The sequence below is a fragment of the Cyprinodon tularosa genome, unplaced genomic scaffold, assembly GCF_016077235.1.
Source record: "Cyprinodon tularosa strain WSP-4 unplaced genomic scaffold, ASM1607723v1 ctg572, whole genome shotgun sequence".
NCBI lineage: Eukaryota > Metazoa > Chordata > Actinopteri > Cyprinodontiformes > Cyprinodontidae > Cyprinodon > Cyprinodon tularosa.
In genome coordinates, this window is record NW_024039310.1 from 142,064 (window position 1) to 167,638 (window position 25,575).

Consider the following 25,575-nt stretch of genomic DNA (forward strand, 5'->3'; position numbering starts at 1 on the left):
GCCAGTTTTGAAGGACGGGTCCAGTGTATCCTTCATAGCATTGGGTATCCCAGGATTCATTGCGAGTCCAAGCATGCCTGCCGCTCTTTGCTCAAAGGAAGAACTTACTTGACGCAGGACAGTTGTGAAAATTGGAAGTACAGTTTAATATAATACAAGTATATGAATAGTTCCATCTGAAATTAATGAAAATAGTTGGTTTTAACGGTTATTGAGTCAGATTTGTTCCAGGTAATGTTTGGATTATTGAAATGTTTCATCCATCCCTCTATAAATTAGTTTGGCTGAGATTAAATGACAGGTTCTATTATATCTGCAGTGTGGGAACTATAAATCTGATATGGTACTGCTGTTGAAGCTCCTCGAAAATGTTATTGCAACCCAGAATAGCAGTAAGTGGTTAGGTATCCATTCTTTTCCTGCTTTTTGTATTAACTTTCACGGCTGCTACGCAACAGAGCATACGGGCAATGCAAACCCGGGAAGGCTGGACCTGTTTAATCACCAGCCAAAACTCTTCCTGTCTTCTTACTTTTACAAATCGGGATACCCAGTCCAGATAGCCCGGGTCGTTCGAGGATGCAACCTCACCACAGTACTAATGACGTGACAGATGATTGCTAAATGCATAAATATGCTACACATCAGTATCTTTTATTAACAAAGTCTGAATTTTTTTTCTACCTGGCGGTTCACATTTAATATATATATGTATGTAGGCCAATTAAAAATCTAACCTGTCCCTTTCGATGTGCGTGTTCACCTATTCAGTTAAAAACTGGATAGGGAGAGGTGATAACCAGCTGGGTGGTACCACTGATCCCGATTTCCATTTTTGTGGATTGTTAAAACTGGATGGACTAGAATTAATCCTGCTACGTTGAGTTTGCTCTGTGGTATGGGCCTCAGGTCTGCATCTGAACACATCTGTACAATAATAAAAAGTTTTTAGAAAAGTAAGTGCCTGTATAAGCATTAATACTCTAAGGTTATGCTGTTTCTTTCACTCTGGGAGTGTTTTTCATTCATTTCTCATCAAAGCACTTTTGTTCTTTTTCTTAATTTATCAGGGCAAGTGGCCATTTCATGATATAATCTTTTGCTTTTAAAATATACATAATTTGAATACTACAAAAGTAATAAGGTCTTGTCTAGGACTCCAATAATACTATTGGCTTGAAATGTTGATTTTTCAAAAATATTTAATTAAGAAGCCTATAAAAGGTTAATACGGTAGCAAGTTTTTCAGTGAAAAACCAAAAGTGACCCTCAAAAAAAGCTAGCTATAGTGTCTGGCGGATTTCCAAACTAAAATAAAATAAAACAAGCACTAGAGCCAAGAATAGAATCACACTGTAGGTTTATTCTTTCTCAAATAGTAATACATTTTTTTCTCTCTCACATTTTTAAAATTACATTTACAATCTTTCTGTGTGATTGACAAAGTTTTGGGGAAGATAAACTTGATGGTTTTTTTTCCTTCTTTTTTCCCCATACAAACCAACTGTCTACCTGTAGACTTCACAATGATGATAGGAAACAGCAGCCTCGTGTCATGCAGTTAAAACAAGTAATTACCAGCAAATTTTAATTTACAATTCAATTTCCTTTTCCTTACACAAAACTTCAGGTTAAAGACATGGTATATATAATCTACCTTTAAATTTAAATTCTGTCTGCAGAAATGCAGATTTGAGTTGAACTGATTTAGATGCTGGAGTATGACTCTGAAGATTCAGCGTTGCTGCTTGAGTTTTGCACCCGTGTGACACGGTACACATCTGAAAAGAAACAAAGTGTCAATTAGGATAGCAATTTAAGTTATAAGTCATATGAACAATTTCTTAATGTAGTGATCTTTAAACAGCTTACTCCTTCTCCTCCAAATTCGGTTAAAGATTTTTAGTCCGCTGCTCGAGGAATTCCCCGCACTTGTGCTCTATTAAAGAAAGCAGGTTTAAAATAAATTGATAGAAATAGTTTGCACTATGAAGTTCAGGTCTATCACAGCTTTTTTAAGATTTTTGGCAATCAAAATGATAAGGGTGATCAAGCCGAATAACTCAAATGTAGAACCTACCCTTGTTCTGCTAGATGTGGAGCTTAAAGCCGATACTCTTTGTGAAACAAAAGAACGGACCTGCAAAGGGAATAACATTTTAAGGAAGTGATAACAATTTGTCAAACCTAAAGGAAATTAATTCTGGTCTTTATTTAAACTGAACTCATTTAAATATATGTACTTGTCGAAGTATTTTCATAATGTAGAAATGTGAGTTACATGGTTCATTATCTTTAGTTTGAATCTGGGACCACAAAAACCATCATGTGAAAAAATTATTAACAATTTATCTGAAAATCGGTATCAGTTGATAAATATTATGTCTGTCTTATTCTTTTTAGATTTTGTCAGAAGCCTCCCATAGAAGTAAAAGGAGTATAGATGTGTTATTTATTTGGGGATCTTATCATTTCATCGTAATAACGTTATAATTTATTTTAGTCTGAAAAGCTTGTACAATGAAACATCTGTCTGAAACTTCATTACAAGTTTAAAGGGAGAGTTTAAGTGTTTTAACAAAAGTTCGGACTTTTGCAATATACTAATGATCAAAATTATACATCGAACCTAAAATACATAAATACATTGATCTGAATCTTATATCTAGCGGTGCTGAATATATTTCATTGAAGTGGAAAAAGTCACAGTTTACAACGCTTGTGTAAGTAACCATCATTGGCTGCAGTGGAGAAATTATTCCTTTATCGTTATTAAAAAGCTTGTCAGAATTCAGGAGATTAAAGAACAATGAGAAAATACAAAGAACTCAACAAAAAACTTAGAGTGAGATTAGTAGTATCAGACATTTGTTAGTGCCATATCTACATTATTGCAGAATTCAAAACTATAATTTTTAACAACAGTATAAAAGTATAAAACATTCAAGTTATCCAAAGTATAACTGCTTTGGCAAGAAAGGTCAAAGTGTCAGCCTCTAATTCAAACAAACTGGTTAGACACGCAGTAGAGACACTCTACATAGCACAGGCTGCTATACAGTACAGTGTCTACTAAGATACAACACCTTCCAACTTGACTGAAACTAGCACCTTCTGTGGAACTCTTTAGGCTCCCAAACTTAAAAATATATACCAGCTGCCAAGTACTCTGGTGATAGCATCATGCTGGATAATCTCTGTGGTGCCAGTGGCCTTGGTTAATTGCACAAGGCAGATAAGGTAACACTGAGGGAGAAATATGTACACATTTCTCACACTAAAGTAATTTAAAGGTATTATGGTTGAAACTTGGACATTTCTCTATTTAAATGGGAAAAACAACATACATCAGAATTCATTTGGGATGAATCACAAGACAAGATCAGGCAACTAGAATAGCCCAATTTCAAAGCTTTATTAAGACAGTAAACTAATCTCCATAAATTCAAGAATAATTCACATGTATTTTAAAGGTAACCATGGCGTAAGACTGTAGAATGTTTAAAAAGCTTGGAGTTGTCCAATTATTATATTGCAATTAAAGAAAAAACTTAACTGCTAAGTGAATAAGCGCTCCTCTTTAGTCTTTATGTGACTGCAAACAATTTGGAATTTAATGCTGAATTTTGCTTTGATACAGCTTGAATGGCCTGACCCATAACTCTTTAGTACATTGTTTTGCCTGTCATCTTGCCTTATTGTTCGCTAATAAGGCAAAAATGACTCACCAAATGCCTCTGATCACACTAAGCTTCACTACATCTGCCACTGCAGCTATTTTAGTTGCCTATGGTTAGTTCATTATGGGCTACATTTCACAGTGGATGGAGGAATTTTATTGTTCGTATAAAGTCGTTGCACACAGGCATGGTTTATCTGAAGTCACATCCACTCTTCATGGTAGAGTAAATTAAAACGGAGGTTCTCATGTCTATATATATTTCTTAAAGACTGGTGAGTGATGGTATACTTAATACTGATATTGAAAATAAAGTCAACATACCTTGGAATCGAATAATGTCCCAAACACTAAAATGAAGAAACCCTGAAGAAGGTTAAACATTATTTTAGTAAAAGAGCACAGGAGATAAAATCCTAATTTAAATGCTGAAAAAAAATATATCTCCTGCAAATACCTGCAAAGAGTTGAAGAAAGCAAAGGCAACATGAATCCCTTCATTTGTTGGCTCCACCATGGTTCCAATTCCCAAAGACCAGGTGAGTCCAAACAAAGGACTGAGTATGGCCACACATCTTAGAATGACTACCAATGCATTTTTCTCACCTGCCTGGGATGTGTTTCCAATACTCCTCCGTCTAACCATTTTGTACAAAACCAATATAATGACCAAAATATTAAACACCACTATGATCAAGGCAGGGATGACCATGGCCAGGAGGGCCTTAGTTTTAGTCCAGTTTAGCCAGCAAGCTAGATCTTCCCTGATGTATCCTTCCCCAGGTGCTGTGGCGGCAACAGTAGTAACAGCTATAATCAGAGGGCAAACATATCCCACAGTCAATCCAATGGCAAACATGGTCCATTTGGACATTTCAGAGAAGACCATGACTGTCCGGTATAGGAGCAGAAGGCTTGAAACAAACATCCAAAAGAACATGGCAAGATAGAAAAAGTGCATGAAAAAGGTTGCTGCACTACAAGGTCCAAGGGGTACTGTGTAGTCCTCATCCGGGTTTTCTTTAGGGTTCTTTGCAATAGCGGCTCCAATGATAAAGCAGATGTCAGCAATCAGCAGGGACAGCGCTGTGTTGACAATGGCGACATGGCGCATAAAAGCAGTGCTATTTTTGGTTAGGGCTCTCCAAACAATTCCCTCAATAACGAGACAAATCAGCAGGCTGACCATTGATATCCCAACTCCAATATATGTCATTATATCCAAGAATTTTCTGATTGATTCAGGAATATCCGTTGACATCAGAATTGAGAAAGATGTGAGGTGGTTGCAGGTGCAGGTTACAGTGTCGTTTATGTCAGAAACAAACTTGCAGCCCTGATCATCCCATGCACCAAGTCGATCAAATAGGCTAAAATTCCAAAAGACACACTGTGGGTTCAGTTCCAGAATTGAATTGCGTTTTTGGAAACTCAGATTGACATTACGAATAGTTTTATCGACTTTTACCAGCAGCACAGCACCATTGATGGCATTGTCTGGTGTAGTTTCATTGGTTATGTTGTTAGAAATGGTAAAGTCAAACGAAGAATTCCGTGCTGGCATAACATTATGAAGGGAGGAGAATACAATGGTGGTAATAGAGATATTATTGAGGCCTGTCTCTGGGAGTTCTATAGTGACATTGGAGGTCAATTGTTCATTGAAAGAGCCGCTGAACTGGGTTCTGTCCAGCTGGATCCTCTGAGTACTCAAAGCAAATTTTCCAGTTAATTTGTCAGAAATTGTCTCCAGGGAACTTAGAAGTTCTGAGCTTGAATTTTGAGTTTGATTTGTATTCAGGAAGTCCCAGGACTCCTTTGCATCATCTCCAACGATGACATCAACAGTATTCAACACATTCTATAGATAAGAAACAGAAAGAGAATATGATAAATTATTAGCAAACCTACCTGCGCCTGTTCTAAAGAAGTTTTTCAAGAACTTGAAAAATAGAATGGAGCAGTTTACATACTTGCATCACATCTTCATTGACCTGTTGTGAAACCCTTGCAATTGTATTTAATATATCAACAATTGCCGATATTGTTGCTGAGGACTGGGAAATTTGCTCCTCCTCTTTCTGGACAGCCTTACTTAGATTTGCTGAAAACACCTGAATCTCTTCTTCCTTCAGATCCTTAATGGGTAGTAAAACAGACACAAAGATGACAATAAGGAACACAAAGAGGGAGGTGGGGGTGATAAGCAGTATTTCAAACACAATTATACTTAGAATGAACGATAGGATCCCTTAAATCTTTGTATAAAAATTTGTATCTAGCCCAAATATATAAACCAATTGAGACCAACTGAAACAATACCCACAAGCTGAAACAATGTACAGCATTTAACTTGGTCAAATTATCATATTAAGCCAAAGAAATTGGATTCTGAGATTTTTTTTTTTTCTCAAAGCAGATGTGTTTTACTTTGCCACTGTGTCACTTTTCGTGTAAGACTAATACGATTGCTGCCAAATTGTTGCATGGGTCGGATAAAAGTAGAACAGGGGTCTATCATGGTCGGAGCTATGCCCCATTCCAGACATCATTTAACAAAAAGGGTTTCTGTCGAATTGGACACAAAACCATGCCCAGCGTGTTCAGGCCCTAACTGTTAAATAACTGTTGCAACATGTTTGATGATTCCAGCATTGAACCAAAGATGCCATTTGTTTCCAACAAGTGCTAAACATTACATTTGTTGGCACTTTATTTAAACTAAGATTTCATTTTGTTGCATGCAGCTGAATAAAGCATACATTTAGTCCCAAAACCAAAGTTTAATCGGCACATTGTGTTGGATGGCCATGGTTGGCTTGATCATCTCTGGCTTTGTTTTACCTTCAGGCTCCACTTGTTGGTGCTATGTATGTGCTCTCTCTATCCTAATGCATTTAAAACCTTGGTCTTTCTCTGCATGCAAACCATGACTTCAAAAAGCCTAACAGTGGTAAAGAGTATGATTTTCTAAAACCATCAAAGAGATGTTTGTAATTTTAGAAAAAGGATTTGTATTTATGGAAGGCATTGCTGAAACAATGTGCCACAAGTCAAGTCCAGAAGAACTTGGGATGGAAAGTATGCAGTGATATTTTTCTGTAGGTCAAAATGGAAGTGCTTTCTCTTCCAAAATGAGACAAGTTTATTTATCTAGCACATTCAGTAATAAAAATAACAAAGGGGGATGTTCGGTGGAAACTGTTAAGTGTTAGTGAGTTGAATTTTGTGCAGTTTTTGGGTTATTTTTTTCATCATTTTATATTTCATTCAAGGTGGGGCACCTTAAGACATTAATTCATATGTAACACTTTTGAAAACCCTTCTGCTTCTGAAATAGTTTTTTCTCCTGTTTCTGTGGTTTTTGTTTTCAGTCATACCTTCAAGTTTTCTTAAACCTTGTTATGGCTGAACTGGTACTGGTAATAAGAAACTAAAGAATGTGGATGAGACGCTAGACTGAGACAGATTATTCTACACTATGGTTAAAAATAAACTTTTGCAGCTGTTGGTGTTGCAATGATTAAAAGCACGTTCTGCCTCTTGGACACAGCTCACACCACATCAGTACTAAGGGCATTGGTCCTTTAATCACCTCAACATTTAGTAGGGCTTTTGATATGTTTATTATAAACAGTAATGGAATTAAATATTAGGGGGGGAAAAATGTTTTTTTAATTTCTTGTTCTTCTAGCATATTAGTGCAAGAATACAATAAGAATACAGCAGAAAGCTACATGGTGGTGTTAAAATATGGCTTACTGCATCTGTCAATTAAACCATCTGTAATTCAGAAAAGCCTTTACAGGGTTTCCACATCTCCAAAAGAGTCATCAAACTTCTGTACTAAGGTAAAAAGCTACTTACTGCAGAATCAATCAGCAGCTCATTGATCTTTGTAACAATACAGGAGTCCATTATCAGTTTCCATGCTCCATTTTCCTCACACTCTGCAATCTTGTTACCCTCCAGACCATCAGCACACATAGCGCTTGCTTTGTCACCCGCTCTTCCAGTCCCGTACTCCTCATCTTCACATACAACAGCTTAAAGGTTTGCAAAATATATATTCAGTCAGAGGAAAAGTAAAATGGAAAAAAAGACTGTGTTTCATAGGTTGCTCTTACGATCTGTGAATATGTTCACTTTGGTTGTTGCTTTATATGTCGCATCTTCAGTAACTTGACAGGTAAATTCTCTTGTTGGGTCACTGCAGCCTTGCATGTTAAATTCATGTATGATGCAGTCTTTTTCAGGAACTGGAAATTGAATTGAATTGAAACAGATTTTTACAACGTACATACTGTAGTAAAGAGCTATTGAATTGCTAAGCATACGGTAAATATTAAACATATTTGTCATTCATTGATGCTTACCTGAACTTAATTCTGTAGAACCCTCGTACCATTTCACCTTATAAGGAGACTGCACACAGCAAGTAACTTTTTCGTTTTTATTCTCCTCACATTTAACCCACCTTGTTTGTGAGATTCGCACATTAGGGGCTTGTCTGATCTCACTATTTTTCACAGTTCTCTTTTGGATAAAACTAAAACCTTCCCCCCGTAGTATGCATTCATAAAGCCCTGCAATTACAAACATTGTATGATTAATTATTTTACAAAATAAAGGTGAATAATTGATCATGTGGATGCTGATCATTTACACTGTCAGCTGTGGCACAGAGGGGAATAGTTATAGTATCTGGTGAAGATTCTCAGTCATGCAATTCATAATCATTACCAAAAAAGTTATGCATGTTTTCTAAAGGCTTTGTAGGGCTACTGTATATGAGCCTCAAGCCCAATGCTATTTTTGACATTTGAATTTAAAAAAGGTTCCTCGATTGGAAGTGAAACGTCTTTAAACTTGGAAACAAAGTCCAGTAGATTGTTTTTTTTTTAACTTTTGTTTTATACTTTTTTGGAAATAATTACAGTATCATTCAGTTAAAAAGTTACATCTTCTTTCCCTGGTACATGTTGAAGTGCTTTTGGGCATAGAACTCAACCCGAAGCTACCTGCAGACCTGAATATCTGTGTTTGAATGTGTGTACATATGTAGCTGTGGCTGGGTGAATGCTAGCTCAGAATGAGCATGCTTGTTTGGCTGGCATGAGTTTCAAAAAATCTATAATGTCCACATTGCTGACATTATACAAGCTTCCCTGTCATTGAAATTATAAACTACCTTTGGTGTTTTTTTGTGTTTGTTTCCGTAGTCCTACTTTGTTCTACTCTTTCCAAAAAGGTAAAAAAACAATCCACTGGACTTGGTTTCCAAGTTTGAAAACCTTTCGCTTCTCATCCAGGAAGCTTTTACAATAAAAAATAGCAGAATTAGCGTTGAATTCAAAGCTTTATATACTAGATCGAGCATTTTCTGTTGCAGCTCCAAAACTCTGGAATGCATTGCCGCTGCACATTAGACAGGCCACCTCTCTGTCTCATTTTAAAACTCTTCTTAAAACCCACCTCTTTTCTTTGGCTTTTAACACCATGTAGAGTGTTGATTTTATGTACACATGTTGATTTTATGTATACACATGCATTTTTTTATCCTGTGCGGGCAGTGCTTTTATTTTATTTTATTACTTTTATTTATTTTAGTTATTTTATCTTTTTGTGCAGCACTTTGGAAACCTTGTGTTTATTTAAACCGTGCTATATAAATAAAGTGGATTGGATTGGATAGCCAAAAAACGTTTGGCTTAGAAAATATGCAAATTGAACAAGAAGAACAGGTCTAACCCTTAGGAATGGGGAGTCGTTTTGGGTTCTTTGTCACACTGCAATACCCGATACTGGGCTATGCCTATGAAAGGGGGGATCCTAGGGGCAATTGTTGGCTTGGCTGCCCAGGTGAGACTTTTTGTCCCCTGCATGGGGTGGGGGGTTGAAATGATAGCAGGAAGGAATCAACTTTATCCCTGCATTGTAGGTTTCTGAAAGCTGAAACCTGAGACAACCCCCTCTGTTTAAGGTTGGATTTTCTCTAGTAACATAAATGGCTTCCTTCACAACACTTTCAAACCACCTGTCTATTTTGTCCAAATGTAAACATTCTGGTTCTCAACTGAGTGTCCCTTGTCTTTAAGGTGCAAGTGGATAGCAGAGTCCTGTCCAGAGGAGTCCAATTTGCACGTTTTCTAAGCCAAAATCAGTTTTTGGGCTACTGTATATAGCTTCGAACTCAACACTAATTCTGACATTTTGAAACAAAAAAGCTTCCTGGATGGAAAGCGAATCATCTTCAAACTTGGAAACCAGGTCCAGTGGATTGTTTTTTAACTGTTTTGGAATGACTATGACCTGGATGACCGAGAATCTTTACCAGCATACTTTATTGTACCAATTTCCCTACATCTGGACTTCTACAGTTCTCTTTTCTTCTGATAAATGTTACCCAAGTTTTTTGAATAACGAAATATGCAAGAAAACAAAAGAAAGCTTTGACTAAACATTTTCAAATATTCTCTTAAAATATATATTTTTTTCTGTCGAAGCATAAAGTCATCCATCAAGATTACAGAGATGTCAACTTGGCTCAAGGCAGCGATATTACAACCATTAATGGTCACTACAAATTCACACACAAAAAAAAAAAAACATAAATTAAATCATCTACAGTTTTTTAACTCTTGGGAGGTTTAAGCCTACCAAATAAAATTGTTGTAATGGCGCGCAGTAGCCATAACAACGAATAGATGAAACTACTCGTAGCCTTATTGTGGCAGTACTGTATGTCCAATGGGGGGAACTCATATTTAACAGGTTAAACACATTTTGTTTTAGTTTTTTTCATTTTTATTTAAATAAAATAGCTTTTTACTTACCAGCATCACCTGATATTACTTTTTCCACTACCAGGTTGGACTGATTTTCAGAAGAAGATATTTTATGTCTCTCTGATCTAATTTCAAACCCATTAAATTTCCATTCAGTAGTTTTCACTTTTCCCATATTGACATTGCTAGGGTCACAAGTCAGGGTCATGGTTTTCCCAGTAAAAATAGAGTCCTTTACACTTGATTTAAGCTGGATTGGACCTTAAAGAGAAAATTAGGTCAGCTTAAAATACATTAATGTAAAAAAAAATTTTTGTATGTTTAACTTTTTACTGTTGTACTCTGCAGTCGGTGTAGCAAGAACACGAGCAATTGGCCCCAATGCTTTATCAAGCCTTGAATTGGCCTCAGTGATTTCAGTCAGATCAACTGGTCCAGACATCTTCACAGTAAAATCTGCAATAACACTGCCTGGCCTTTGGGACACACACACAAAACAACAACAGCATTGTAATTGTTGAGTCCAGAATCTTGATTTTTATTTATTAAAGAAAAAACATACCTAAGATCTGTCACAGAAACTCCAATGTATCCAGTCAGACGTGTATACGGCTCCCCAAGCTGGGTGAAAAAAACAAGATAAGTTACTTTACCTATGAAGATAAGTAAAGAGAGTGCTGGAGGACAAAGGGACACCTTTTTCCTCACTCTGTTTCATTCTATCTCTATTCTCCCTCTCTGCAGAATCTGTTATTTTAATCTCTAACGTTATGCTCTCTCTGCGTTTTCTCATAGTAGCTTTGCCTTGTAATATCAGCTGCCCTGCTGCCATCAACACCTATGTTTATAGATGTTTGAGATCGGCCTGTTTTTCAGTGCAGTCCTGTTTCTCTGACTGTGACCGGTTTGGATGTGCTCTCTCCATCCTCTAACACTGGAGCTGGCTCTGAGCTTGTCTGTCTGGCTTTGTATTTCCTAGACGGGGCCGCCTTTTGTATCTCTGCTTCTGTCTCCTTGAACCCAGTCGGCCTCTGCAGATGGGCGCTCACACTGAGTCTGGTTCTGCTGGAGCTTTCTTCCTGTCAAAAGTTTTTCCTCTCCACTATCGCTACAAGCATGCTTAGTAAGAGGGATTGCCTGCGTGTCAATAAGTTGATGCAATTGACTGGTTTTCCTTAGATAGAAAACTTAAATCAATTTGACTGGATGATCTGGTGAACTGTAAAGTGCCTTGAGATGACTTGTGTTGTGAATTGGCGCTACAGTGGGGCAAAAAAGTATTTAGTCAGCCACCAATAGTGCAAGTTCTCCCACTTAAAAAGATGAGAGAGGCCGGTAATTTTCATCATAGATATACCTCAACTATGAGAGACAAAATGAGAAAATTCACAAAACCAAGCAGTGGGCTGCCCACGTGACACACAATGGCAGCCCACTGCTCCCCAAGGTGATGGGTAAAATGCAGAGAGGCAATTTCCCATTGTGGAACAATTAAAGGATTTAAATTAAGGGATTTACATGACACACATTACAATATCACAATGTAATCTGGTAACTATAATACCTTTAATGTGCTTTGTAAATGCATAGAAGAAAGCAGTGCATTGTCATGCCAAAATTTTCTACATCTGAATAAACAAAACAAAAGTCCTAACTTCTGGACTATTGGAGAAATGATAAAAACTTGGATATAGCTTCAGTTATTTCAGATAGGATCCATTGATCAGGACTGAAATCTGAACCCACAAGTTCATACAGACAGTTCTGGAGTCTGCCTTTTACTACCTGAAGGACTTTTGTTTTAGCAGATTTTAAAAAAACTAATCCAAATATCTATTTCGTCAAATTGATTAGTGCAAATTAGAAGTGGAACAGAGAGCTGCAGTTGATCCAGAATGCTACTGCTCTCGTCCTCACTTTACTTAAGAAAGTGGAACACATCAATCAATTCTTAAGTCCTTCCACTGGTTCCATGGATCTGACAGAATAGACTTTAGAATACTTATTTTAAGCTTTAAATTACTGAATGTCTTGCACCAAAATACATTATCTTTAAAATATGTTAAATTAGACTTGTCTGTGTATCAATTACCCAGACCTCTCAGGTCTTCAGGGTCAAGTCTATTCCACATTCCCAGAACTGGCTCTAAACACAGAGAGGCAGCTTTTAATTCTGTAACCCTAAGCTTTTTCTTATGGTTAAAAGCTTAACAAGCTTTAACAAGGTTAAAATGTATTTATTATTATTATTTTTTTTTTTTTTGGTCTTTTAATGATTTTAACTTTTAACTATAATATTATATGGATACGTTTGCTATCCATCTCAGCTTTATCTGTCTCTATTATGCCACTGCAATGTACTTCTCTCTGTGTTATGTTTTTGTTCTCTTCATTCTTTGCCTTTTGATTTGCCCTTTAATTGAAATTTACAATACAAATACATTTGCTTTTCCTTGTTGAATGTTTTCTAGATCAAAACATATCCAAAACTTGTAGAGAAATTAAAGCTACTCACTGCTTCAGCAATTCTTGATGAAAGGTCTCGGAATTCCTGACTGGTTTTATCGTTGTACTTATCGATGAATTCCAGGTCTAGCTCGACTGACATCGGTATGTCAGTTGCTGTTTATTCAAAATAAAAAGTTTATTTTTCTGGTCTCTGAGACAGAGCATGCAAATTAAACACATATACCAATAAACAGCATTCACTTTCAACAAATATCACACAGCCTAATAAAAAAATATATATATTCTATAGATGACATCTGTTGTTTTAAGTAGGGTCATTTTAAATATAAAGATGAAAACAAACAGGTTGTTTTTGTTTATTGTGACTTATCAGTACAGCCACACGGTGCACAAAATCTTTAACTGAAAAACTCATATGACAATATTTGACTGTAAACAATAATTTGCAGTTTTTGGTCATGAAGCCTGACGTGCAGCAGAATATTATTATATATTATATATAATATTATAACTAAAAAGATGATGAAACAAAATCAAAAAGATTTTCTTCAAAAACCATGCCTTAGTACCTCTAATGTTGTTATCTTCAATTAACCTATGCTTTAAACAATTCTATACTTAAATGCAGTAACTTGTAATTAGTATTACATTTATTGTCAGATATACACAAAATTCAATTCTGTCTGTCAAATCAGATGTCTGACTAATTAAATTATGGTTGTCAGACAATTGCATTGAATTCAATTAAATTCACATCAGTTTATTTAAATGTTGCGCCGATGTCATTTTTTTTGCCCTAATATTGATACTCGACACCTGGCTGTGCAGTATTGGCCGATACCATACCAATACCATCTGTTTGAAATTGATGTATGTGTGTATATAAAGAACAACATACTACTTGGATGTAAAATAATTGCCATCATGGCTTTGTCAAGCTGCTGCCTACCTTTGTGAAGCAGGAAAAAGACTAATACAAAGTGAATCCAGTAGAACTTTTTATTGCCTGCCTGGAATGGTTTGAGTGCCCTGTTTGTTGGTACTCATCGAAACCGATACCAGCATTTTAGTACTGGATCGGGGCCCTGCCCGATACTGGTATCGGTGCAACACTACTTTATTTTTAAAGGTTTGATTCACAGCTAAGGATATAAAACCCCTTCATAGAGTTATTTCAATCAACTCATACCAACAGACAGGAAAGCCCAGCAAATCCTCACATTGCAATGTCTGACACAATCAAGTACCCCTTCCTTTAAACAAGCTCATGCACTCGTCCTTCTGATTACTAAAAACAATATGTTAAATTTAAATGCGAAAATTCTATTCAAACCCCTGGCCAAATGACAGATAATCTAATGACTGGTTCTCAATCCTGGTCTTCAAGTATCACTATCTTGTTTCCCCTTGCTGCCAAACATCTCTAACTTATAAATAATTGAGTGTCTTCTACAGCACTTTAATTCAGCAATTCAATCATTCGACTTAGGTGTGCTGAAACAGAGATATCTAAAAGATGCAGAGCAGTGGCCCCCGAGAACCAGGACATAGAACCCCGGATCTAATTTCTGATGGATTTTTCAGTAGATCATTACCTTCAACAGGTCTTTCAGAAGTTATTGTGGTAGAAGCCAAAGCTGTAGTGCCTTTAGTTGAGGAGGTAGAAGGTTTGGGTGCATTGGTAGTAGTTGTGGTGGTCTTGGTAGATGGGGCACTGGTTGTAGTCAGAGTTGTCTGGGGACTGGCTGTAGTTGTAGTTGTCGAGACACTGGTCATACTTGTAGCTGTCGAGGCACTGATTGAAGTTGTTGAGGCACTGGTAGAAGGTGCAGGTGTAGATTTCTCTGTAGTTGTAGCTTTTAAAGGAGTTGTGGAATTAGTTGAGGTAGAGGTAAAAGTTGGCTGTTGACTGTCAAAAAGGCCAGCTATATAGTTTTTCATGGGAGTACTGCTAGTGGTGTTAGTTGTTGGATGACTAGTGATTGCTGTAGTCTGTGTTAAATGTGTAATAGTTGAATTTGGTACACTGGTGGTATTTAGGACTGTTGTAGTTGCTTTAAGGATAGGGGTGTAAAACTAGATTATATTCAAAAGAATCACAATCATCAGATTAAGTGCAAGGGACATTCTAACAGTTCTTTCCGTTACGAAAATTACATTTTAGTAAATGTATTTAAAATAAACCAAGTGCAGTCAGAATGCTGTATCTATTGTGAGAGAACATAAATTCACATTTCAATCTGACAATCAGCGTTATTTGGCTTTTTTGGGGGTTAAAACTGCCTAATTTAAAATCTTACAAATGTAGTGAAAACAAGTTCTAAGTTTAGTATAAAATAAAAATAATACTAGATTAACAGGGCTGGTGATATAAAATCGTGGAAAGCACCATATGGTGACAGCTTAAAGTGAATTTTGGCAAAACAAGTTCATCTTGAAACGAGCACCTCCTTAGAAATGGTTACTTAGATGAAGCAGACTAATAACCAGAGAATAAAGAGCCACACTAACATAAAAGGCCCTTACTTGTCACTGAGGACGTCATGGGTTGTGGTGTAGTAGTTGTCGCATTAGTAAAAACAGGCAATGAATCTGAAAGAGAGGAAAGTATTAGAGCTGACTGTCTGAACCACAGATATCAACTGATTAGATAGATTAGATTACAGTTGTTTTTGCTATAGTTGCTAAAAAGATATACTGGCAATGTTTTCCTATTGTGAAAAATAATGTTTATTTATCCTAGATATTAACACTCTTGATAAAATTATAGACAAACCTTTTTTAGTCCAATTCAGGTATAGCTAAATTTATTTTAGCTGTGAATTAATTTGTACGGTAACCTTTAGATAAGAAGGACTGAAAAATAAGCAGAAAGTCACACTTTAAAAGTATTTTCAGGCTTTGTTGCTTTAGACCTTAGTGAGTAGCTTTTGGTTTTAGGCTCCAAATTGAATACAGCTACCTAATCGCTATAGAGAAACATCAGGAGCCAACTCTTAATGAAAAACAGAACAGAGGTCACTTGGAGGGCTTACCTGTTACCAAGGTTACAGGTGCTGTTGTGTTAAACCAAGTTGTGGCCTCAGTTGTTGAATCTGAGAAATTATATCAAGTTCATATCAGTTGTTAATAATCAGTTTATTTGCTCTGTTTTCAAATCAGGCCAAATGTTCAGAAATGTCCCTTTTTTAATCTATAAATCATTATATAAATAGCAAACACACTGTACAGTAAGAAGCTGCAGAATGATCATTACGTTTTTTTAATTGTCCTGTTAAGCTAACTCACAGTGAGAAGTCTAATAAAAGAAACCAAAGATTCTAATGACTGTTTAGTAATTAGTAAATATATATAAAATAATCCAACTGCCATCAATTGCATTATCTATTGTGAGTGGAATGTAAAATAAATTCAAATTTCAATCTGAAAATCTATTTTTTTTTTTTTGCTTGTTTTGGGGTAAAAACTGCCCAATTCAAAATCTTAGAAATGTCATGAAAACCAATTCTAAGTTTGATAAAATACAAAATAAAACTCAAACCAGATTAACATGACTGGTGATAACATGTTCATCATCAAACCGAGCATCTCCTTAGAAATGGTTACTTAGATGAAGCAGACTAATAACCAGAGAATAAAGAGCCACACTAACATAAAAGGCCCTTACTTGTCACTGAGGACGTCATGGGTTGTGGTGTAGCAGTTGTTGCATTAGTAAAAACAGGCAATGAATCTGAAAGAGAGGAAAGTCTTAGAGCTGACTGTCTGAACCATAGATATCAACTGATTAGAAGTTGCAGTTGTTGTTGCTATAGTTTCTAAAAAGATATACTGGCAATGTTTCCCTATTGTGGAAAATAATGTTTATTTATTCTAGATATTAACACTCTTGACCAAATTATAGATAGACCTTGTTTTTTGTCCAATTCAGGTACATCTAAGTTGATTTTAGCTGTGAATTAATTAGTACGGTAACCTTTAGATAAGAAGGACTGAAAAATAATCAGAAAGTCACACTTTAAAAGTATTTTCTGGCTTTGTTACTTTAGACCTTAGTGAGTAGCTTTTGGTTTTAGGCTGCAAATTGAAGACAGCTACCTAATCACTATAGAGAAACATCAGGAGCCAACTCTTAATGAAAAACAGAACAGAGGTCACTTGGAGGGCTTACCTGTTACTAAGGTTGTAGGTGTTGTTGTGTTAAACCCAGTTGTGGCCTCAGTTGTTGAATCTGAGAAATTATATCAAGTTTATATCAGTTGTTAATTATCAGTTTCTTTGCTCTGTTTTTAAATCAGGCCAAATGTTCAGAAATTTCCCTTTTTGTTAATCTATAAATCACTATATCAATAGCAAACACACTGCACAGTAAGAAGCTGCAGAAGGATCATTACGTTTTTTAATTGTCCTGTTAAGCTAACTCACAGTGAAAAGTCTAATAAAAAACAAACAAACCCAAGATTGTAATAAAGCTCTTACTAATCGCAGCTGTTGTTGCATTAGTGGCAATTAAAGTTGTCACATCAAGTGTTGAATATGTAACAAAAGGAAAATAAATTTATGGCATTTAGTGATGGAAATTGGTACGTTTGATTCAAAATATAAATAAATTCTTGATTAAGCCTTCAAGAGAATGTCGGCAAGCTTTATTTCAATTACATTTTAGTAAATTTATTTAAAATAAACCCAGTGCAGTCAGAATACTGTATCTATTTGTTGGGAGCTGGAGAAGTACCACCTTTCTCCAGCAGAGTCCACCGTGGATCCTCCTGAGTTGAGCCTCCTGCACAGCTGCAGCCCATTCCATCATCAGAGGATCCACAGTACTTAAGCTGTCTTCAGACCTTGCCTCAACGCCGCAGTGTTGATCCAGTTGGTTAGCACCTAAGCCTAGAATCTCTGAGAACCTTTGTCGACTTCTGAATCCAGACTGGATTCTAACTTTTGTCTCTGTCTTCCAGGAAACCAGTTTTTCTCCAGTGAAGCTCTGGAAGAGCTTAACCTGCCGAGCCTGCCCTCTGAGCCAAACCTGAAGCCTTTCTCTGAACCTCCATGCAGCTCTGGACCAAGAGCTGGAAACTCAAAGCCAAGGTCTGCTCAATCCTAAGAAGTAAGACGCTGAAGCAGCTTGCGGACTCTGCTGATCAAACCCTCTCCAGATCCAACAGTTTCCCTCTCAAGGCTTTAATCAAGAACCCTCAAGGTACAAATCTGAAACTGTCAAGAATCAAACTCCTATGCGCAACGCTAACTGAACTGTTTCCCACGCAGACTCCGGTGAACCAGTTTCCCAGGCCTGAACCAGAACCAGTCATTATCTCAGTGCTTTTGTCAATAAACTCTGTTAAACCTTTTACTCCAGTTTCCGTCTCAGTGGTGTTCTGCATAATTGGGTCACACCAGTGAACCCATCATGACAGAACACTGCGGCCAAACACAAGGCCCAGCAGATCACCTCCGCCGTCGCTTGGAGGAGCAAGATGCTCAAATCCAAGGACAAACTCAAACCCTCCGTGAGTTATATCGTTTGGTTGATACAATCATATGCTTCAGAGTTATGCTAATTTTTTGAGCAATGCTAATGCCACGCCGGCAGCGCAACCATTTCCGGGTCCAGCTCCTCCTCCGAGGTTACCAGCAGTGACGTCATCAGAGTTCCGCCCAAGCCTACCTGAAAGATTCTCTGGTAATATGAAAGACTGCAAGGGATTTTTGTTTCAGTGTCGTTTAATCTTTCAAAACTCACCTGGCAGTTTTTCCACGGACTATAAGAAGATAACTTTTATTCTTTCCCAATTAACAGGAAGAGCCTTGGAGTGGGCTCAGGCAAGGTTTGCCTCCGATGAAAGTCTCAATTGCCGTTATTCAGAGTTTATTTCTGAATTTTCTCAGGTATTTAATCAAGAAACAGATCAAACCATTGACTCTCGTGCTCTTTTCAACATTAAGCAGGGAAATTCCTCTGTGGCAAAGTTCTCCATCAACTTCCGGGTTAAAGCGGCAGCTTCCGGATGGAACCAAAGCGCTCTGAAAGGGCCCTATTTTATGGCTTTAAACGAAAGCATTAAGGATGAACTAGCAACCCTCGACGAACCAGCCACTCTCGAAGAATTAATCCGTTTGACGATAAAATTGGACAATAGAATCCGAGCTAGAAACAGGTCAAGAAGTCTGGGATCATTTTCCTCTGCCCCTACCTCAAATAATGTGACTGTTTTTTCTTCTCCCACAGAACAGTTGCCCAAACCGAGATCTCAAGCCCAGTCTCTCACTCTGCCTGTTCAGGCCTCTCATTCTGGGAAAATGGATGCCGAACCCATGCAGGTGGGACACACCAGGCTCACTCCAGAGGAAAGACAAAGACGTTTTTTGAGTAAACTATGCATCTACTGTGGTGAGAGTGGACACTTCATCGCTTCTTGCCCGGCTAAATCAAAAGCCTGGGCCCGCCAGAGGTTCTGAGGAGTCTGGCGGGCCATACTAATTCTAAGAAATCTCCTCGACTGATGCTTCCTGCCACTTTGTTTTGTGCTAATCAAAGCCTCTCTTTCTCTGCATTCATCGATTCAGGCTGTGAACGAAAGTTAATTGATTCTAACCTCGTTCAACAACTTCAGATTGAAACTATTCCCCTGACCCAGCCTCTTAGTGTCTCTGCCATTGATGGGAAAAAACTCCACCAAGTTACCCATCAAACTCAACCTCTCGAGCTACTACTTTCAGGTAACCATCATGAAACCATAACATTTTTTGTTTTTCCCTCCGCATGCTCTCCCCTGGTGCTTGGATTTGAATGGTTGGAGAAACATAATCCACATATTAACTGGACTGATCGTCATGTGGAATCGTGGTCTACGTTATGTCATGAAACATGCCTCCGATCGGCTGCCCCCGTGGTGGGGCCTCCTAGAGGTGGGGGGGAGATGGACTCTCCTGACCTTTCTTCTGTCCCTTCTGAGTACCATGATTTGGCTCCTGTCTTCAGTAAGGTCAGTGCTACGTCCCTTCCACCACACAGACCATATGACTGTGCGATCGAGCTATTACCTGGAGCACCTCTACCCAGCAGCAGACTATACAATATTTCCAAACCAGAATGAGAAACCATGGAAAAGTACATTAACGAGTCTTTAGCTGCTGGGATAATTCGCCCATCTTCTTCTCCGTTGGGTGCTGGGTTCTTTTTCGTTGGCAAGAAGGACGGTTCCTTAAGACCATGTATCGATTACAGAGGTTTGAACCAAATAACAATTAAAAACAAGTACCCTCTTCCTCTACTCGCCTCAGCTTTTGAACCTGTACAAGGGGCAACTGTTTTCACCAAACTAGATTTGAGGAATGCTTATCATCTTCTTAGAATCCGTGATGGAGATGAGTGGAAACAGCCTTCAAAACCCCATTGGGTCAGTTCGAATACTTGGTCATGCCCTTTGGTTTAACAAATGCCCCTGCCTGTTTTCAAGCCCTTGTGAATGATGTTCTCAGAGACTTTTTAAATGTATTCGTGTTCGTCTACATTGATGACATACTCATTTATTCAAAGAACCTTTCTGAACATAAGAAACATGTCCGCCTTGTGTTGCAAAGATTACTGGAGAACAAACTGTTCGTTAAAGCTGAAAAATGTGAGTTTCATCAGCCTTCAGTCACCTTTTTGGGGTTTGTGCTTGAGGGCGGACAGGTTAAGCCTTCTGAGGACAAAATAAAGGCTGTTTTGGAATGGCCAGTTCCTGAAAACCGCAAGCAGCTACAGAGATTCCTGGGTTTCGCCAATTTTTATCGCCGCTTCATCAGGAACTATAGCCAGACAGCTCTTCCCTTAACCTCGCTAACCTCAGTCAAACGAACTTTTCAATGGACCCCTGAGGCACAAACTGCATTTGAGAAACTGAAATCATTGTTTTCCAGAGCACCCGTGTTAATTCAGCCCGACCCATCCAAACAATTCATACTCGAAGTGGACGCTTCAGATTCAGGTGTAGGAGCTGTCCTATCTCAGAGACTCGACTCTGATCAAAAGATCCATCCGTGTGCCTTTTTCTCTCGAAGACTTTCTTCCGCAGCGCAAAACTACGATGTTGGAGACCGTGAGCTGCTGGCCATCAAGTTGGCGCTGGAGGAATGGAGACACTGGCTGGAGGGAGCTGAGCACCCGGTTCTAGTTTGGACGGATCACAAGAACCTTGCTTACATCCAGTCAGCTAAACAAGCCAATCCCCGTCAATTCAGGTGGTCCATTTTCTTCTCACGATTCAATCTCATTATCTCCTACAGACCCGGATCCAAGAATGTCAAACCCGATTCTCTCTCGTCTATACTCCGTCGATCAACCTGAGATGCCTGAACCTGTCCTTCCCGCATCTTGTACAGTTGGAGTGGTTACCTGGGAGATCACTGATCTAATTAACATCGCCTTGGCTACAGAACCCGACCCAGGTAATGGTCCAGCTAACCGAACATATGTGCCATCTTCTGTCAGGTCTCGTCTAATTCAATGGATGCATGCAGCCAAGTTTTCCGCCCATCCGGGGGTCAGTAGAACCGTCGCCTTAATTTTGAGATGCTTCTGGTGGCCAACTCTTCACAGAGATGTCAAGGAGTATGTGTTGGCCTGTCCCACCTGTGCAAGAAATAAAGCCTCACATCAGCCTCCTTCAGGCCTGCTACAGCCTCTTCCGGTTCCCTCGCATCCATGGTCCCATATAGCTATCGACTTCGTCACTGGTCTCCCTGTCTCCCGAGGTATGTCAACTATTCTCACCATCGTTGATCGATTCTCGAAATCCTGTCATCTCATCCCTCTCAGGAAACTTCCCACGGCTTTCCAAACCGCTCAGCTTCTAGTGAAACACGTTTTCCGTCTGCATGGCATCCCCCAGGAGATCCTCTCTGACCGTGGTCCCCAGTTTATATCCCAAGTTTGGAAGGCATTCTGTTCTGCTCTCGACTGTAAGTCCTCTCTAACATCCGGTTATCACCCACAGTCCAATGGCCAAACAGAGAGGATGAACCAACAGCTGGAATCGACCCTCCGTTGTCTGACATCTAACAACCCCACCGACTGGAGCCAACATCTCACTTGGATTGAATATGCTCATAATTCCCTCAAATCTGCTTCCACCGGCCAATCTCCATTCCAGGTCAGTCTCGGTTACCAACCTCCACTTTTTCCCGCAGACGAGAGAGAGATTTCGGTCCAGTCAGTCAACCAGCACATCAGACGCTGCCAACGGATATGGAGAGAAACCATCACGACCCTCAATCGATCTTCTGAGACTACCAACAATTTGCCGACTCCAAAAGACGCCCCGCCCCCGAGTACTTCGTGGGTCAAGAGGTATGGCTATCCACTCGAAACTCTCTCCCAAAATCATTGGTCCGTATAAGATTTCCCAGGTCATCAACCCTTCAGCCGTACATCTTCAACTGCCTCAGTCTCTCCGTATTCATCCTACCTTCCACGTTTCCCAAGTCAAACCTGTAATTTCTAGTCCTCTGTGCCCACCATCCGACTCCCCACCACCCGCCCTGGAAGTCGATGGTCATCCTGCCTTCACCGTCCGTCGAATCGTGGACTCCTGTCGGCGAGGTCGCGGCTGGCAGTACCTCGTCGACTGGGAGGGCTACGGCCCGGAGGATCGCCAGTGGGTTCCCGGTTCTTACATCCTCGATCCATCCCTGATTGAGGAGTACGAGCGTTCCTGTCCATCGACGTCTTCCGGACCGCCAAAGGGCAGTCGTTGAGGGGGGGGTACTGTTGGGAGCTGGAGAAGTACCACCTTTCTCCAGCAGAGTCCGCCGTGGATCCTCCTGAGTTGAGCCTCCTGCACAGCTGCAGCCCATTCCATCATCAGAGGATCCACAGTACTTACGCTGTCTTCAGACCTTGCCTCAACGCTGCAGTGTTGATCCAGTTGGTTAGCACCTAAGCCTAGCATCTCTGAGAACCTTTGTCGACTTCTGAATCCAGACTGGATTCTAACTTTTGTCTCTGTCTTCCAGGAAACCAGTTTTTCTCCTGTGAAGCTCTGGAAGAGCTTAACCTGCCGAGCCTGCCCTCTGAGCCAAACCTGAAGCCTCTCTCTGAACCTCCATGCAGCTCTGGACCAAGAGCTGGAAACTCAAAGCCAAGGTCTGCTCAATCCTAAGAAGTAAGACGCTGAAGCAGCTTGCGGACTCTGCTGATCAAACCCTCTCCAGATCCAACAGTTTCCCTCTCAAGGCTTTAATCAAGAACCCTCAAGGTACAAATCTGAAACTGTCAAGAATCAAACTCCTATGCGCAACGCTAACTGAACTGTTTCCCACGCAGACTCCGGTGAACCAGTTTCCCAGGCCTGAACCAGAACCAGTCATTATCTCAGTGCTTTTGTCAATAAACTCTGTTAAACCTTTTACTCCAGTTTCCGTCTCAGTGGTGTTCTGCATAATTGGGTCACACCAGTGAACCCATCATGACACTATTGTGAGTGAACATAAACATAAATTCAAATTTACATCTGACAATCAGCGTTATTTGGCTTTTTGGGGGGTAAAAACTGCCTAATTTAAAATCTTAAAAATGTCATGGAAACAAGTTCTAACTTAAAGCTACAGTGTGTAATAATTACAGGCATATAAATTCAGAAATTTAATATATTATACATAACTATGTTATTTATCATCACCTATGAGCTCAGCCTTTTAACCATAACATTTGCGTTGCCTTAGAATTCGTTATTTATAATTACATAGGAGCGGGTCTCGCAGCCATGGAGGCTGACATCTTTGCGCTACGGCAGCGCAGAGGCAACAAACTAGCGATTGCGAGATCTCCCATGACGCTCGAAAATAACTACGGCAAGTTGAGAGAGATGAACTGAGACGGTACTGAACAGTAGATGGCAGTATTATGCCTGAGAAGCGTTTAGTCTGCCTGAAACCAAAGAAGAAGAAGAAGCAGGTATACTGCGCCTCGGTAACAAGAAAGGTAAACAAGGCGGCAGGCGTGAGTGACTTTGCAAACTGTTTGGCACTGTGTGGCCAAACATCAGACGAATGGAGGATCATGTCTACTCTGTATCACAACGAAAAGCGGCGGACACCGAACCCCCGTCATCTAAGAAGCGGAAACACGACGAGAATAAACGCAAGAGTGACAAGAAACGACAAAAAACACGGATCAACATTGGCACGGCATTTACACGATGGAAGTCACTGATGGAGGAAAAAGGTTTTCAAAGTGACGCTCAAGTTGCCAGTTTTCTCTTGGACAGGTAATTAATCCTACACACACAATTGTCTAATATCACTGCAGTTTTTGGAGTACAGGATGCTCAGACCTGTCTAAAACAATAACATGCTGCGTGATGATGCTGTTACTCTCCAGTATACTTATTCAGCAACGTCCCTGACGTTTCACAGGTAATGATTCAGTAATTTTCTGTAAAATAATTTTCTGGATATATACCTCGGTTACTTCTCTCCGGCTCCTTTGGAGATCTTCAAGCCTTTCCTCCTCTGCTCTCACCCCGCTGGCTCCCCTCTCTCGCCTGGCCCCAGCTGCACGCTCACCCCGGCCTCTCTGCCCTCTTCCTTTCCCTCTTCCTTGCCTTGTAACCCCCGTGCCACAAACAAGACTTGGACTCTGTAAACGGGGAATATATATTCTTCCAGCGAACACAATCTCGCTGTTAAACTAATGACTACAATTACTTCGTCTGTTTATATCACCATGCAAAGCAGCTCACCAAAACGTCACAACGACGTAGAAAAAATAACGGGTATATTTATTATCTTAAGTCTACATGAAATCTATACCCTACACAGACTAATGAAATACTATCTGTAAAATTATCTATCTAAACAAACCTCATCACTTGAGAAGGTAGGTGATGCGGACGTCGTGGAAGACATTTTGTCCCGTAACGCTCGCCGTACTGTTGGGGGGGGGAAGCGGTGGGGGGGAGACGTTCATGTTGCTGCAGTCTGCAGTCTGACCGCTAGATGTCGCTGAAAATTACACACTGTAGCTTTAAGTATAAAATAAAAATAATACTAGATTAACAGGGCTGGTGATATGAAATCCTAAAAAGCACCATATGGTGGCAGCTTAAAGTGAATTTTGGCAAAGGAAGTTCATCTTGAAACCGAGCATCTCCTTAGAAATGGTTACTTAGATGAAGCAGACTAATAACCAGAGAATAAAGAGCCACACTAACATAAAAGGCCCTTACTTGTCACTGAGGACGTCATGGGTTGTGGTGTAGTAGTTGTCGCATTAGTAAAAACAGGCAATGAATCTGAAAGAGAGGAAAGCATTAGAGCTGACTGAACCATAGATATCAACTGATTAGAAGTTACAGTTGTTGGTGCTATAGTTGCTAAAAAGATATACTGGCAATGTTTCCCTGTTGTTGAAAATAATGTTTATTTATTCTAGATATTAACACTCTTGACCAAATTATAGATAGACCTTGTTTTTTGTCCAATTCAGGTACATCTAAGTTGATTTTAGCTGTGAATTAATTTGTACGGTAACCTTTAGATAAGAAGGACTGAAAAATAAGCCACACTTTAAAAGTATTTTCTGGCTTTGTTACTTTAGACCTTAGTGAGTAGCTTTTGGTTTTAGGCTGCAAATTGAAGAAAGTTACCGAA

At 39.2% G+C, this 25,575-nt stretch overlaps 2 protein-coding genes across 2 annotated transcripts in view; both read right to left on the bottom strand.

Annotated features, from left to right (window-relative positions):
• Positions 1-1,406: 1,406 nt before the first annotated feature.
• Positions 1,407-10,722, bottom strand: LOC119797149 (adhesion G protein-coupled receptor F5-like). Its single transcript, XM_038306106.1, has 10 exons — positions 10,516-10,722; positions 8,056-8,265; positions 7,807-7,938; positions 7,547-7,725; positions 5,653-5,817; positions 4,137-5,540; positions 4,004-4,045; positions 2,081-2,140; positions 1,873-1,939; positions 1,407-1,781 (listed from the first exon to the last, which is right to left on the bottom strand). The coding sequence occupies exons 1-10, from the start codon at positions 10,673-10,675 to the stop codon at positions 1,708-1,710; spliced, it is 2,493 nt and encodes an 830-aa protein (XP_038162034.1). The 5' UTR covers positions 10,676-10,722; the 3' UTR covers positions 1,407-1,707.
• LOC119797162 (mucin-2-like) overlaps positions 10,713-25,575 on the bottom strand; it is a 51,868-nt gene continuing 37,005 nt past the window's right edge. The window contains exons 37-45 of the mRNA XM_038306120.1: positions 25,152-25,217; positions 17,108-17,167; positions 16,604-16,669; positions 15,463-15,528; positions 14,532-14,792; positions 12,983-13,089; positions 11,030-11,088; positions 10,801-10,943; positions 10,713-10,717 (exon numbers count right to left, since the gene is read on the bottom strand). Of these exons, the coding sequence (XP_038162048.1) occupies positions 10,713-10,717; positions 10,801-10,943; positions 11,030-11,088; positions 12,983-13,089; positions 14,532-14,792; positions 15,463-15,528; positions 16,604-16,669; positions 17,108-17,167; positions 25,152-25,217 (833 nt within the window). The remainder of the gene's footprint in view (positions 10,718-10,800; positions 10,944-11,029; positions 11,089-12,982; positions 13,090-14,531; positions 14,793-15,462; positions 15,529-16,603; positions 16,670-17,107; positions 17,168-25,151; positions 25,218-25,575) is intronic.

What these genes read in the sequence shown, in the direction of transcription:
- LOC119797149 (XM_038306106.1), bottom strand. Translation starts at nt 10,675, where the DNA reads ATGACCCTGACTTGTGACCCTAGCAATGTCAATATGGGAAAAGTGAAA. An exon ending in CTTTCTTCAACTCTTTGCAG is followed by an intron (nt 4,046 to 4,136) that starts GTATTTGCAGGA and finishes AACCTTCTTCAG; the next exon opens with GGTTTCTTCATTTTAGTGTT. An exon ending in CCACATCTAGCAGAACAAGG is followed by an intron (nt 1,940 to 2,080) that starts GTAGGTTCTACA and finishes TTTCTTTAATAG; the next exon opens with AGCACAAGTGCGGGGAATTC.